This window comes from Mastomys coucha, unplaced genomic scaffold (genome assembly GCF_008632895.1).
Source record: "Mastomys coucha isolate ucsf_1 unplaced genomic scaffold, UCSF_Mcou_1 pScaffold12, whole genome shotgun sequence".
NCBI classification, from domain to species: Eukaryota; Metazoa; Chordata; class Mammalia; order Rodentia; family Muridae; genus Mastomys; species Mastomys coucha.
The window spans coordinates 18,299,247-18,313,867 of record NW_022196894.1 but is presented as its reverse complement, the minus strand read 5'-3'; the positions used below and the strand labels follow the sequence as shown (position 1 = coordinate 18,313,867).

Below are 14,621 nucleotides of genomic sequence, written 5' to 3'. Positions count from 1 at the left end.
GTTCCTCTTGTGTTTTCTGACACAGGGCTGGCTGGCGCTGCCATCTTTCCTGGCATCTCATCTCCAGCATTCTCACAGCCCAGGCAGGCTTACCTCACTGTACACCTGGGCATGTCATAATCATACACTGTAGTCACTGAGTACTATCTCCTTTCTGGAAGGGTCCAACACATGTGAAGGTAGTATGTGTACCTACAGCCCAGACTGGTCCATTATGAGTTACAGAAATGTCATCTTTTCCCAGTTGTTAGTCAGCTTGGGCACACAGTAAGTCCATGCTGAATATTTTTATATTTTGTGGTGGCCAGTCCTTAACAGTGCCACAAAGAACCTGGGGGATTAGGTGGTTTGCTTTAGTTAGCTTCTACTGTGGCCTGATGTGGAAATTTCTGGTTTCTTTGGAGACTCAGGTCATAATGATGTTCTGCTGGGGCAGACATGTAAAAGGATGTTTTGCTAAAGCTGACACGTGAAAGAATGTTGAGGCAGACACAGGTGAGAGGTGGTTTTGCTGAAGTAGACTCGTGGGAGGACACGTGACATTTAATATTCAGTGGCTTCTTGCTGCTTCCTCAACTCAGGGTAATCGGCAGAGTCTTGAGGTTTATTCTGGATCAAGCTGCCATTGTTGATTTGTGTGTGGTGTCTGCTGAGTAGACTGAACTGCTGCTATCCTGACAATGAAGACTGGATTCACCCCAAACAACTATTTCTAAACAGGCCCACTTCCCCTGTGTCCTAATAACCTTTCTTTTCACTACTTCTGGTGGGTGGTGGGCTAGAAGAGTGGTTAAGGCAATTAAGAACCCTTATTAAAGTAGGGTTTGAAAAATCAAAGACTAATTTGGCCCCTCCTACCAATACTAGTATGTGCTGACCTTTCCTCGAACCACCTCAACTTCCAATGTTCTTGGTGCGCAAAGCTCTTCCAGGGACCTTAAGCACTTGCAAGACGACTCCTAGTGGGCTTACCAACTAGAAAAGATTCAGGGACTGAGCTCAGAAGACTGACAGGCATGGGGCCACTGGTTTCCTAAGTTAGAAAAGAATTACCGGTCTGAAAAAAATCTCAAATCACTAGTGACATGCAGAGCCATGCAGAGGGATCACTGCTGAGGTGCACACAGTTCATGTGCATTCTTAGGAGGATCTAGTTGAAGGGAGTAGGTCCTAGCTGCTGTACTGGCACATTCCCCATCCCCCACCATGTTCTGTCCCAAAGCAAGCACAAGAGTAACACAGTCAAGTGCTCACGGCTGAAGCCTCTAAAACCCTGAGGCAACATAATCCTTTCCTTGTTTTAGGTTCTTTTGTAAGGAACTGTTACATTCAAGGCTAGCTCACACACCCTCCCTTACGTCACAGACCTCTCTTCCCAATCCATTAACCATTCAGTATAGTTCAGAGACGGTCTGAGGTTGAGACTCATGACTACAATCTCCAGTAGGCTGAGACAGTCCCTGTGTTGGCTCCACTTTAACATACAGATTAATTATAGCAGCTAAGTCCTTGAGAACTAACTTTCAGGCCAGACTCTTGCTAGACATCTCTCTTTCCTCTTTTATAAAATAGGCAGGTTTCACAGTCAGGCTGCTCTTAAATGGATCCAGATGAGCTTCCGGCTTCAACCTCCAGTGTGCCTAGGAACACAGGCACATGCTACTTCATGTGTCTTCCTCTCTTACAAGTCTGCTTTATTTGAAAAGAATGAAGTATCCCCCCCCCCTTTTTTTCAGTTAGACAATTCCCTACTTCTCAGGCTGCTTCCTCATGGTTAAAGGAAGAAAACAGAACATTAAATCACTAATGCAAACTGGGAACAACAGTTTCTCTTGAGCCGTAAGAGTCCAGATAATAGAAATGAGAGACAAGGCCAGAGATCCTGGAAAGCAGTTGGTGAACCGTATGAGGCCAGAATCCAGTATCAGTTCAAACTCCAAGCAGCAGGGGCTGAGACAGCAGAGCCCACGACCCCCCCAGCTGAAGCTAATTCCAGGCTAGGGTCTGAGCCCAGAGCAATCCCAATATACCCTTCTCCATTCCTCCAGCTCACGCCCACCTAAGAGACAGGCAAATGATATTGCCCAACAAGAGGAAGACTGCTGTTGCTTTGTCTGTATGACTGACAGTCATATCACAGGGAAATAGCAGAGAGCTCAGAGCCCAGAGCAGAAAACCATGGCAAGCCCTGCCCATGAATGAGCAGAGAGGCAAAAGAGATCCAAGAGGGCATTTAATTTACATAGCAGCCACGCGGGGCCCTGTCAAGCTGGGCAGTGGGGTACTTATAACCCCCGATGGCATCCCCTATCCTTTTCCTTCAGGACTGTCTTCACAGCCCCTTGGATAGGTCTCCCACATTGTGCAGAGGATGCTCCAGTTGAAAAGAGAAACTTGGGAAATAAGGCTGTCCCCAAGTAGGGAAAGTCCTATACTTGGAGTTGGTTGCCTACATGGTAGCTCAGGGATCTTGCAAAACGAGTCCACGCCCTAGGCACAGTCCTTACTCAACTGAGGCCTCTAGAGGAAGCCCTCCCGGCGGAACTGTTCTTGGAGGAGGGCCCGGTACTGGTCAAATCCTCCCTCAACCCGAGTGACACTGCCTTTCTCGCACACCCACAGCTCTTTGCACACGAGTCGGATGAAGCGCTCATCATGAGATACCAGAATTACACCACCCTGAAAGACAGAACAGAAGTGCTCAAGGAATAAGATATCAAGGGGTGCAGAGCCCTAGGGAAGAAGAGTCAGGCAAGAACATGCTCACCCTGAAGTTGTTGAGAGCATGGCCCAAAGCTTCAATTGTCTCCATGTCCAGATGGTTTGTGGGTTCATCCAGAATATAGAAGTTGGGGCTGGAAGGGAGAAGACATGTTATAAGATGGTACAAAATGAATTCTTATGGTACAAAGAAGAAAGAATCATTTTGTACTGGGCAAGAAGGGGAAATGATAAAGCAAAACCCACCCCTTCCCCAAACAGACTCACCAAGGCATGGTCATCTGAGCAAAGGCTACTCGGCTCTTCTGGCCCCCAGACAAGCTTGCGACAGGGCGCATGGCCAGCTCTCCAGAGATGCCATACCGGCCCAATTGGTGACGATATTCCTCTTCAGGTCGCCCTGGAAAAGGCCCCAACATCAGATGAGCTCTTGACCCAACTCATTTGCTACTTCCTAGGTTCTCTTTCTCAATGCCCATGTTCTTATACCTAGATTTAGGGAGACTTCTCTAGACTGACCCAAGACAGGCCTAGCTGCAAGGGTCACCTAAAACACTGCAAACTATACCCCGAACATACCAGGAAATTTTCGAGCCAGGAGTTCCACAGCACTGACGTTCAAGTCTAGTTGTTCCACGTGGTGCTGGCTAAAATAGCCTATCTTCAGATTCCTGGAGACAAAAATGAAGGCAGGAAGCACAACTGAAGTAGTACAGGCAGCTGAATGTGTATGAGTGTACACACAGTTCATGAACGGGTCTGTTACACTGTATAGGCAGCTGAATGTGTATGAGAGTGCACACAGTTGGGGGGGATCCATTACCTGTGAGCTGTGGAGTAGTATAGGCAGCTGAGTGTGTGTGAGGTGAGTGTACATACAGTTCAGGGGGGAATCCATTACCTATGTGGAGTAGTATATGTAGCTGAGTGTGAGTGTGCACACAGTTCATTGGTGGGGGATGGGGGGAATCTGTTACCTGTGGGCATGCCTGATACCCCGAACAGGAGCCAGGTCCCCCATGAGCAGCTTCAGCATAGTAGATTTCCCAGCCCCATTCTCCCCAACCTGTAGGAAGCATGAGCATGTTTAGTGAATGTGCATGTAGGGGCACAGAAGGGAAGGAGTAGGAGCAGCCCTTGGTAGTCCCAGGCTTATAATCAAAAACTCTACGGAACTAGAGGAACTGAGGACTGAATCTGGCCCTCAAATTTGGGCAGAAGGTACTTTTTACCTGCTATCTCCCCAGCCTTTACCTGTCTTCTAAGGAAAAGGAAATTTCCCTAAAACCAAGCTTAAAAAAAAATAAAAAAGTACGCCGGGTGGTGGCGCATTGGTGGCGCATGCCTTTAATTCCTGCACTTGGGAGGCAGAGACAGGTGGATTTCTGAGTTTGAGGCCAGCCTGGTCTACAGAGTGAGTTCCAGGATAGCCAGGGCTTTAGAGAGAAACTCTGTCTCGAAAAAACAGAAAAACAAAAGAAAAAAAAAAAAGTAAAAAGACCCCGAGCTTCAGCCTATGTTCTTGCTTCAATGTCTCATGACTGTCAAGAACAGTAAGGTAGGGTTGGTGAGATGGCTCAGCGGGTAAGAGCACTGACTGCTTTACCGAAGGTCTTGAGTTCAAATCCCAGCAACCACATGGTGGCTCACAACCATCCGTAATGAGGTCTGACGCCCTCTTCTGGTGCATCTGAAGACAGCTACAGTGTACTTACATATAATAATAAATAAATCTTTAAAAAAAAAAAAAGAAAAAGAACAGTAAGGGAAATCACTGGTCTATATACTTACAAAATGCCAGGCTTTTCATCTCTGAAAACCCTATGAGACTACAGAGAATGCAGCCGTGTAAGAGTTCCTGTGTCTAGGCCCCATTTCTTTGTACGCTTGCTTCTACTGTGTCAGGATTGGCCCAATCCATGCCTGTTTGGGAAGACAACTCCTAGGGCATTCACAGAAGAGCAGCCATACCACACAGATGCGAGACTCAAGATCAGCAGAGACAGACAGGCGACTGAAGACGATGTGCTTAGGGTCATAGTAGAAATCCACCTCGTCTAGCTGCAGGATCGGCGGTGAGAACTTTTCAAACCCATCAGGGAACCTACAGGACGTGCAAGGATAGAGTGTGGAGGTCGCCAGAAATGCAAGCTCCCCATCAGCTCCCCTGGCTTAGCACTCACTTCAACACCACCTCTGATTCCTTGTCCACTGGCTTTAGTTCAGGTCTGAGAGGAGAGATGGAGAAATAATTATTTTAGCAAGATATCAAAGCAGAAAGGAGAACACTTTGGGTAGAAAAGTTTAAGCAGGGAATGGAGACAGGAAGATGAGGGGGAAGGATCAAAATATATGGAACTAATGTATGAAAAAAACCTAAAAGATGCATAGAAAAGAGACAAGGAAACCTGATACTTATTAAGCTAATTAAAAAAGTTTGAGCTGGGTGGTGGTGATGCACACCTTTAACCCAGTACTCAGGAGGCAGAGGATCTCTCTGAGTTCAAGGTCACCCTGGACTAAAGCTTGCATCTAGGACAGCCAGGGCTATACAGAGAAACCCTGCATCAAAAACAGTTTCAACAGATTACCCTGTGTGTGTGGCTACAGCTGCTCCAAGAACCTACAGGTTATTAGAGAAAGTCCAAGTGCCAGGGCTGGGCTACCTCCCTATAAGCTGATGGTCAGGAAACAATACAGGCAATGAAAGCTCCTGCTGGCTAGCCCTCGGTGCTGGGAGGTGCTCAGTAGGCTGCTGGGGGAGAACTGCCACTAACAGTCTGCCTTAGCCATGGATCTGTGTGCTACACTACTGTCTAGCCAGGCCAGGAGTGCTCTCACTTGCAAGTCTATTATGGGATAATCAACTGCTGCCTGACTGGAATTGAGGCCTGCTCCACAGGAGGAACCTGCATCTGTGCAGTAAATCAGACCCCAGTGGAGGTCATAAGCTCTACTGTGAAAGCCACAGCTATCAGTTAAATCACCACCATGTGACCAGCAACTGCCTTCCAAATAACTATGTTTATCCCCATAGGTTAGTCAGCTACAGTCTGAGAAGCAGTAACTGCAGAGACTCATAACGTGTCAAAGTGCTGATGACTGCTGAGTCTGAAGTCATATACAGGATGTAATGTTCCCTCAAGGGCTCAGGGACAAAGTGAAGAGACGGCAGAAGGAACCAGAGCTACAGCATGGGGTGCAGTGTCATGGAACAGTCTTCTGGGCTTGACCTGGCCATGACACTCGCTCCAAACTGATTGGGATTACTGCACTGGATCTGCATGAGACTGGGCCTGTCCTGAAGGGGCTGAGCGCAGGAGCTCCTACCACTGAGGGTTTATAGGCAATTAACGGTTGCTAGGGGAGGGACAGTAGTGTAGCCACTAGTGATCTTCTGTAAAGAACACCTTACCTATACTCTCGTAAGAAATCCTAATGAATCTTAGTATTATAACAAAGCTCATTATATACACACACACTAATAAAAGCAGTAAGACAATTAACTTTATGTTGAGTGTGAGAACCACCCACAATCCTACCACTTAGGAAGCTGAAGCCAGCCTACATAAAAGTTTTGTGTTATCTAGGGAGACCCTGACTCAACAAAATGACAAAAATTAACAAAACTTAAATAAAAAGAAATCTGTTCCTCTTACACAAGTTAATCCTTAGAGAAAACTGAGACTTGCACACCTCTATCTGGTGATACTCGATATATTCTTCTACTACACTATTTGTTAAGAAAATCATCTTTTTTTCGGTAAAAAACAAACAAACAAAAAAACACCCCATAAGCCGGGCAGTGGTGGCACACGCCTTTAATCCCAGCACTTGGGAGGCAGAGGCAGGTGGATTTCTGAGTTTGAGGCCAGCCTGGTCTACAGAGTGAGTTCCAGGACAGCCAGGGCTACACAGAGAAACCCTGTCTCGAAAAACAAACAAACAAACAACACACATCCCATAATCTTGGGCTGGAGAGATGGCTCAGCGGTTAAGAACACTGGCCAATCTTCCAAAGGACCCAGGTTCAACTCCCTGCACCCATGTGACAGCTCATAACTATCTGTAACTCTAGTTCCCAGGATCTGGCACCCACACAGACATACATGCAGGCAAAATACCGATGCAAACAAATAATTTAAAAAAAAATGTAAGCTGGGTGTAGTGGTGCATGCTCACACTTGGGAGGCAGAAGTAGGCAGATCTCTTTGAATTCAAGCCCAACATGTTTTACATATTAAGTTCCAGACTAGCTAAGACTATATATGGAGAGTATGTAGTTTCAAACAAACAATAAATCAATAAACCAAGTAATAAAAATAAAAAAATATGTAAATTAAAAGGTGATGGTAGCACACGCCTTTAATCCCAGCACTTGGGAGGCAGATGCAGGCGGATTTCTGAGTTCGAGGCCAGCCTGGTCCACAGAGTGAGTTCCAGGACAGCCAGGGCTACACAGAGAAACCCTATCTAGAAAAACCAAAAAAAAAAAAAAAAGTTAAGTCTGTGTTATTAACTGCATGTTGTACATGTGAAGCAAGGACTCCAGTTGCCGGAGCTGGCCTTGAACTTGAAGTTCTTGGAGTTTAGTCTTCCCTAATTAGGAGATCACACAACTGTGACCCCAGCCCCAGCTGTCAGTCTTTTCTGGGTAGCTTTTACCCTTAATATACAGTGATAAATGTTTCCATGTCAGAGTTGTAAGCCTTATGAATTTAATCTCTCTCCCTGAATTTCTAGAAAGATTCAAGATAAGCCCTCAGTGAGACATCAGCCATGGAACTATTTATCAAAACTATGATGAGGTACTGCTTTTCATGGAGTAGGACAACAAAGACTGCAAGAGTTAACAAGTGCTGGCAAAGACACAGGAAAATGTCAGTTCCCACAAGCACGTAAAACAACGTGTCTGTTTTAAAACACAGTCTAGCAAGCCAAAAGTGGTGGTAGTGATGCCAGCATGTGGGAAGCAGACACACCTGGAGCTCAAAGCTAGCCTGGGCTACAAAATGAGGGATTGTTTCAACCTAAAAACAAAATGACTGGTCTGGACTTGCAACCACACAAGTCCTTCTGCATTGCGTCCAACCATGCTATCCAGCCAGACTTCCTAACCCTTTTCAGAGTCATCAAGGAAACCTCTCTTTGCAGTAGAGACCATTACAGAAACCACAGCCAATCAAAACACAGAGTTGTGGAACCCAGTCCCAATGGACACATTCCAGAAAACACTACAGCACACATAAAGCTCAGGGAACCTTGAGGAAGAAGGGGTGGGATAGGGATAGAGTCAGAGGATCAGGGAGTTTGCTGTGAGACCATGTTTCCTCGAACTGTCAGAAGCTGCACCCACATGACTGCCCAAGCAGGAACTGAATAAGATGATGCCTAAGTGTGTATGTATGCAGGTGGGTGGGTGTGGAGCGACATGAGGCCTCAACCCTATACAAAAAGCTACAGGGAACCAAGAAACACTCCCTCAGGATAGAGCACACCAGCTGATACCCAAACAGTGAGCCCTGAAGAACGCACATATGAGGAACATTATATAGACTGGACAAGTTATATTCAGAAATATATTCACATACATACCCAGATGTAACAGCAAGTAATAAAAAAATTAAAAAGGCAACGAACTGAAAAAAGAACAAGGAGGGTGCAGGGTGGTGGCGCACACCTTTGATCCCAGCCTGGTCTACAGAGTGAGTTCCAGGACAGCCAGGGCTACACAGAGAAACCCTGTCTCGAAAAAACAAAAGAAAACAAACAAACAAGCAAAAAAGAACAAGAAGGGAGAGTTTGAAAGGAGGAAAAGGAAGAGAGAAATGATGTGATTGTGTCTCTAAAAGTAAAGAAAGAAATTTCATGAAAAAAGCTGATATGAGTTATACTCACTTTCTAGTGAGATTTATATTAAGTGTATCCAATGTAAAATAAACTTTTTTTTTTTCTGGTTTTTCGAGACAGGGTTTCTCTGTATAGCCCTGGCTGTCCTAGAACTCACTCTGTAGACCAGGCTGGCCTCAATCTCAGAAATCCGCCTGTCTCTGCCTCCCAAGTGCTGGGATCAAAGGCATGCACCACCACCGTCCATCTAAACTAAACATTTATTTAATTAAAAAAAAAACAAAAACAAAACCAAAACTGGTCTGGAAGGAGTTTGAGGTATATAGCTCAGTAGCTAGGGTGCTTGCCTAGTACAGGTGGGTCTTACATCCAATCTCTAGCAATGTACAATCCCAACGTGATGACTCATGCCCATAATCTCAGTGCCTGAGAGGTGAAGGTAGGAGGGCCTCGATCGAGTTCAAGGACATCTTTGGCTATGTGAGAATTAAGGCCATTTTGGAGGCAGAGGTGGCTAGATCTCCGTGAGTTCAAGGCTAGCCTGGTCTACAGACTGAGCTCCAGAACAGCTAGAGCTACACAGTGAAACATCATCTCAAAGGCAAAACAAAACCAAGTAAGAGTTTAAGCCCAGCTTGAGCTATAAAACTCTCTCAAAACAAACAAACCCAGCCTGCAGATCTTTAAAAAATTAACATTAGGGTCAACTGGCAGCATATGCCTTAATTCTAGCACCTGGGAGGCAAAGACAGGAAGGATGTGAGTTCAGGGCCAGCCTGGTCTTATACAGTTAAACTATTTAACATCACCACCAAAACCCCTCAAAAGTGAAATTACGGCCGGGCAGTGGTGGCCCATGCCTTTAATCCCAGCACTTGGGAAGCAGAGATAGGCGGATCTCAGAGTTTGAGGCCAGCCTGGTCTACAAAGTGAGTTCCAGAACAGCTAGGGCTATACAGAGAAACCCTGTCTCGAAAAAACAAACAAACAACAAAAAGTGAAATTACCATATACACCAGCAAATCCATTCCTAGATATGTACCCAAGTAAAACAAAAACCAGTGTCTGCTTTTTGTACATAACACAGGGGCTGGAGAGGAGAAGACAGCATAGAGATTCAAGAGTACCTCCTGCTCTTGAAGAGGACCCAGGTTTGGTTTCTAGCACCCATATAGTTGCTTACAACCATCAGTTAATTAACTTCAGTTACTGGGAACTCAGCTTCCATTTCTGGCACCTGACCCCTCCACACACAGCTTTACATACATGCAGGCAAAACACATACATATACAATAAAAATCTTTAAAAGACAAAAACCAAAACACTTGTACATAAATGTTCATAGCAGGCCAGCTGTGGTGGCTCACATCTGTAATCTCAGTACTTAGGAGGCTGAGGCAGGAGGATTGTTGTGAACTAGCAGTGCGTAGAGGTTACAGATTGAGACCTGGTCTTAACCTAACATCCCCTAGAAAGTTCATAGTATCATTCATTATTCCTAAAACCCAAAATATTGGGATAACCTCATCACCTGACTCAATGTGTTAGATTAATGAAATGGAGCAGTATTCCCCAAGAGAAAGTGATATCAACATTATAACATGGATGACCCTAGAAAGCACCATAGTAGAGGAGCTAGACAAGGGTGAGACTTGGTCTACACTAGGCCCTAAGTTTACTCTTCAGTATGAGGAGGAATAAAAGGCAAGAGTGAGCAAATACGTAAATTTGACTTTGTGGATGCCTAGGTTAGATTAGTGTAAAATACTCTGTTTCCATGCTGGAGTAAAAGTTGGCTGCTAGCTAAGTGGAGACCTAGGATGGATAGATGAAGGGTAGATTACAAAATGCGGAAGGAATGAAGAGGAGTCAGGGTCTGGTCAAGGACTTAGTACTCACAGCTTCTCCAACATCTTCAGTTTACTCTGCACTTGAGAGGCTCTGTTTGCATTGTATCGAAAACGGTCAATGAAAACCTACAGGAGAAGTAGGCACTGGTCACGTTCCCTCGCTACCACCAACTCTGATACTGAGGGATGGGACCCTAGTCCTGCGTCCCGCACCACACCTGGATGTGTTGGCGATACTGCTGCTGTGCCTCATACTCCCGCTGCTGGTTGAGTAGTCGCTCCTGCTTGCTCTTGATGAAGGTTTCAAAGTCCCCTCGGTAACCATCTAGCCGTTGGCTATGCAAGTGGATGATGTCTGTGGCAATGGCATTCAGGAAGTTTCGGTCATGAGAGACAACTAGGATAGTGGAGGGCCATGTCTGAGGAATAACAGGATGGCAGGCTGTTTGGAGGAAGGGTAACTAGCCCCCAGTGTCTTGGAGGCAGACTTCCTCCAGACCCACTGCAGAGCCTTCCCTAAACTCACCTGCAGGTAATTCTCCAACCACAGGATGGCCCTTACATCCAGCATGTTTGTGGGTTCTGGAGAGAAAGCAGGGAAACACATACTTGGTGATAAAAGACTGGAGAACCAGGAACAAGGATGTTATCATCCTAGTCTAGCTCTGACGTCAGTGTAGCTCCTTCAAACTTACCGTCTAACAGCAGAAGGTCTGGCCTATGAAAAAAGAATACAGGGCATGAGGTTTTTTCGGCAAGAGACTTGTTATGGCGTCCCATCTTGGTCCAGTCACACGTGTTCAGGATTAGGGGACTCACCTGGCAAAGAGAGCCCGGGCTAAGGCCAATCTCATTCTCCAGCCACCTGAGAACTCCCTGATGACAACAGATTCACATTAGCACTGGGTGTTCACCATGACAAGCGGGTACAGAGCCAGCTGGGTTGAAAGCCAAGAATGGCAGAGGTCACTCACCTGGTAGGCTGCTGCTGCATTGTAGGGGTAAAACCAAGGCCCGCAAGAATGACTGATGCTCTGGGAAGGAGAATTTGAAGAATCCAGTTGGAACAGATCAAATGAGGGAGCAGCTAACTACACAGGAGACCAAGTGGGGCTTTCGGTACCTGGCAGGTGCCTTATCTGCCTCAATCTCCTCCAGCTTTGCATAGATTTCTGCCAGCTGTGCAGCTTCTGAACCTTCTGCCCTGGGAAGGAAAAAGACCCAACCAGCTTGTGTAAAGGTAGTGTAAGCGGGTGTCCTGCATTCTCTAGGTTGGAAAGCAGTGACAATTAGGGTTTTACGGTTCTACAGGCCAAATTCCAAGTTCTGCTGCTCACTAGGGAGGCCACATGACTTATGGAGACACTATCTAAGGGATAGTGTCCTAGTCGGGGTTTCTATTGTTGTGATGAGACACCATGACCAAAAGCAACTTGGAGAGGAAAGGGTTCATTTCAGCTTATAACTCTCAGGTCACCACACTCCATCACTGAGGAAAGTCAGAGTGGAACTGAAGCAGGGCCACAGAGGAACACCACTTACTGACTTGCTCAGCCTGCTTTCATATGGAACCCGGGACCAGTTACCTGCATGGCACTATGCCCACAATGAACTGGGTCCTCCTACATCGATCACCAATTAAGAAAATGTAATGCAGGCTTGCCCACAGGCCAACCTATGAAGGCATTGTCTCAATTAAAGTGCCTCTTCTCAGCTAACTCTAGCTTGTGTCAAGTTCACACAAACCAACAAGGACAGAGAGCTACTGCTTGTACTCTCTAGCCTTAAGGCCTTCACCTGCCAGCAGCAATCTTAAGGCTGAGCTCCCGTTCCTGCCGTAGCAGGTCCTCCCGTATGGTGTCACTTTCCAGCACACTCTGCAGGGCAGGAGTGTCATCTCCAGCGACTTCCTGCTCTACATGCAGTAGGGAAATATGGGCTGGAACACGCAAGCTCCGGGTAGCCAGCATCTTCAGCAGTGTCGTCTTCCCTAGACCATTTCGTCCCACCAGCCCGTAGCGTCGGCCCGATGCCAAGTTCACATCTGCTCCAGCCAGCAGTACCCTGAAGGGATGGTAGAGAAGAGATGAAGAATCATCTAGAAACAGAAGCAAAGGAACTTTAACACTGTTTTAGTCCCACTAAACAGTTCGCAGCTCCAGGTTCTCCTTCAATTAGAAAGATCTTGCCACTGGCCATTCCCTCACCTGTCACCAAAAGAGACATCGAAGTTCTCAATTCGCACATCATAGGACTTGTTCTTGCCAGATGATTCCAGCCGACTCTCTTTTCTGCTGCCTGCCTGGCTAGCTGATGCCTCCTCCAAGACTCTTTTTAAAAAGAGAAATGGATGGTTTTTAGGGCTCCTGAAAGTCCTTCAATACCAGAATCTGTCCTGCTTCCTGCTTAGAGCAATCCTTCCCAAACTTACAGAGGGCTGCTGGTCTTCAGCGTCTCCTTCTCTGAACGCTTCTCCTGCTTCGCCTTCAGTCGAGCTTCAGCCTTCTCTAGTTTCTTCGGATTTACTGTCTGAGTGAATTCAAAACACAATTAGTTCATACAAGGGTACAGGTTCAAAAAGGAACTCCAGCAATCACCGCAAACAAACCCTTAAACTTACCCATGAAGATACATAAGCAAACACACCAGAAATCTCACCCAAAGATACACCCACTATTTAGTAGATGGTCAACTCTCACACCCACCACAGCCCCTTCCCACTTCTCCTCACCGAGGACTGTTCCCTCTTTAGTAGACCTGGAAGTTTGGTGTCACAGTCTGTAAGTAATGAGAAAAACAGTTACCTTCTCCGTGAGAGAAGGGAAATGAAGACTTTGAGTGACTAACAAGAACCAAGAACAGTTTTAAAGAAAGCACTATAACACTGAAATGGATGGTTATTAGCCTTGAAGTAAAGGGCAAAACGATCTCACATTTAAGAAGAGGCTGATTACTCTTTAAAGACCATGCTGTTGATTAAAGTACAAAATTGGCAAAACCAAGTCTGTTAGCTTCAAGGTCTATACACCTCCTACCACAGACAATAGCTTGGCGAGCCCTCCCAACCCCTATTCTCCATCACAGGGGCTTTTTTTGTTTTTGTTTTTGTCTTTTTGTTTTTTGAGACAGGGTTTCTCTGTGTAGCGCTGGCTGTCCTGGAACTCACTCTGTAGACCAGGAGGCTGGCCTCGAACTCAGAAATCCGCCTGCCTCTGCCTCCCAAGTGCTGGGATTAAAGGCATGCGCCACCACTGCCCGGCCATCACAAGGTTTTATGTTCACAAAAATACCAATAGCTCCTACAAGCCTTGTTGTAGAAGAGATGGAGGAACCTGAGCTGCAACGAAGAGGTGGCTGGGGAGTGGAAGGCAGAAGGCAGCTAGTTCAATCTCCCCTCACTCTCACCGTAGTTTTCCATTATCTTCGACAACTGGATGGGGGCGTCCAGTAGCACCTGGCTGTTTCCCTGGTTCTGCGGCTCAGCCCTACGTAGGTAGAGAAATCGCAGTCACTTGGGAGAAAAGATTTACAGCCTTCAGACTTTCCCCCTCGTTTGTACTCCATTCTCCTCTCTTTGCCCATCAACTCCATTCCCTTGGCACCTACAGGCGTAGAGTGTTGTACATGCGCTGACAGACAGCTCTAATGCCCGCGTCATCCTTGCTGTCCCCGGATACTTCTTGCAATAGTTCCCCGACAGCTTCCACCAGGTCATCCACAGACTCGAAATCCGCGCTGCCACTGTGCAAGACACCTGGGCCGGGTACCGCAGAACAAGACAGACACCCGGTAGGGCGTGTAAAGGAGCAGTTTCATAGTGTGTACAGCTCACTCGGGGCTCCAGACCCCACTGGCCCTCAAGATAAGAGGTCACGCAGAGGAGAGACCAGATAGCGGTCTGCTGCACTGTCCGCCCTCAGTCTTCCCCCACGACCTCCACTTCGGCCTCCCCAGGCAGTTAATTCAGTTTCGCTCACCGGTCACGTAGTCGAAGACCTGCCCGTCAATTTCTGGGAACTCGCTTCGCAGGATATCAGCGCAGGTCGCCATGTTCACTCGGGATCCAGTCTGCGCAGTCGTGGTGAGACTTGGGCCTAGGACCGCCTCCCTGCCCTTCCTCCCTACCCCGAAATCGCACTCCCCTCGTCCCAAGGAGCATGCGCAGGAATGACGTAAGAAAGCAGAGGCAGCGTGAGCCCA

The 14,621-nt window shown here is 46.7% G+C and overlaps 1 protein-coding gene across 2 annotated transcripts; it reads right to left on the bottom strand.

The window, feature by feature from the left end:
- Positions 1–2,215: 2,215 nt before the first annotated feature.
- On the bottom strand, positions 2,216–14,608 carry Abcf3 (ATP binding cassette subfamily F member 3). Of its 2 annotated transcripts, XM_031363427.1 has the most exons (21): positions 14,399–14,608; positions 14,028–14,175; positions 13,827–13,906; positions 13,153–13,199; positions 12,853–12,950; positions 12,629–12,751; positions 12,219–12,485; positions 11,545–11,625; positions 11,396–11,455; positions 11,241–11,297; positions 11,117–11,139; positions 10,948–11,003; positions 10,640–10,840; positions 10,471–10,547; positions 4,905–4,949; positions 4,693–4,825; positions 3,699–3,787; positions 3,301–3,392; positions 2,989–3,121; positions 2,768–2,855; positions 2,216–2,679 (listed from the first exon to the last, which is right to left on the bottom strand). In XM_031363427.1, exons 1-21 carry the CDS (start codon positions 14,469–14,471, stop codon positions 2,521–2,523), a joined length of 2,130 nt encoding a protein of 709 aa, XP_031219287.1. In that variant the 5' UTR covers positions 14,472–14,608; the 3' UTR covers positions 2,216–2,520. The 2 variants fall into 2 exon arrangements, with proteins under 2 accessions (XP_031219287.1, XP_031219288.1); XM_031363428.1 differs by lacking the exons at positions 12,629–12,751; positions 12,853–12,950; positions 13,153–13,199; ... (1 more) ...; positions 14,028–14,175; positions 14,399–14,608 and having other exon boundaries at positions 11,545–11,650; positions 12,219–12,318.
- Positions 14,609–14,621: the final 13 nt, after the last annotated feature.

What these genes read in the sequence shown, in the direction of transcription:
- Abcf3 (XM_031363427.1), bottom strand. Translation starts at nt 14,471, where the DNA reads ATGGCGACCTGCGCTGATATCCTGCGAAGCGAGTTCCCAGAAATTGAC. An exon ending in AGTATCGCCAACACATCCAG is followed by an intron (nt 10,548 to 10,639) that starts GTGTGGTGCGGG and finishes CTTCTCCTGTAG; the next exon opens with GTTTTCATTGACCGTTTTCG. An exon ending in CCTGGCTCGAAAATTTCCTG is followed by an intron (nt 3,122 to 3,300) that starts GTATGTTCGGGG and finishes GGCCTTTTCCAG; the next exon opens with GGCGACCTGAAGAGGAATAT.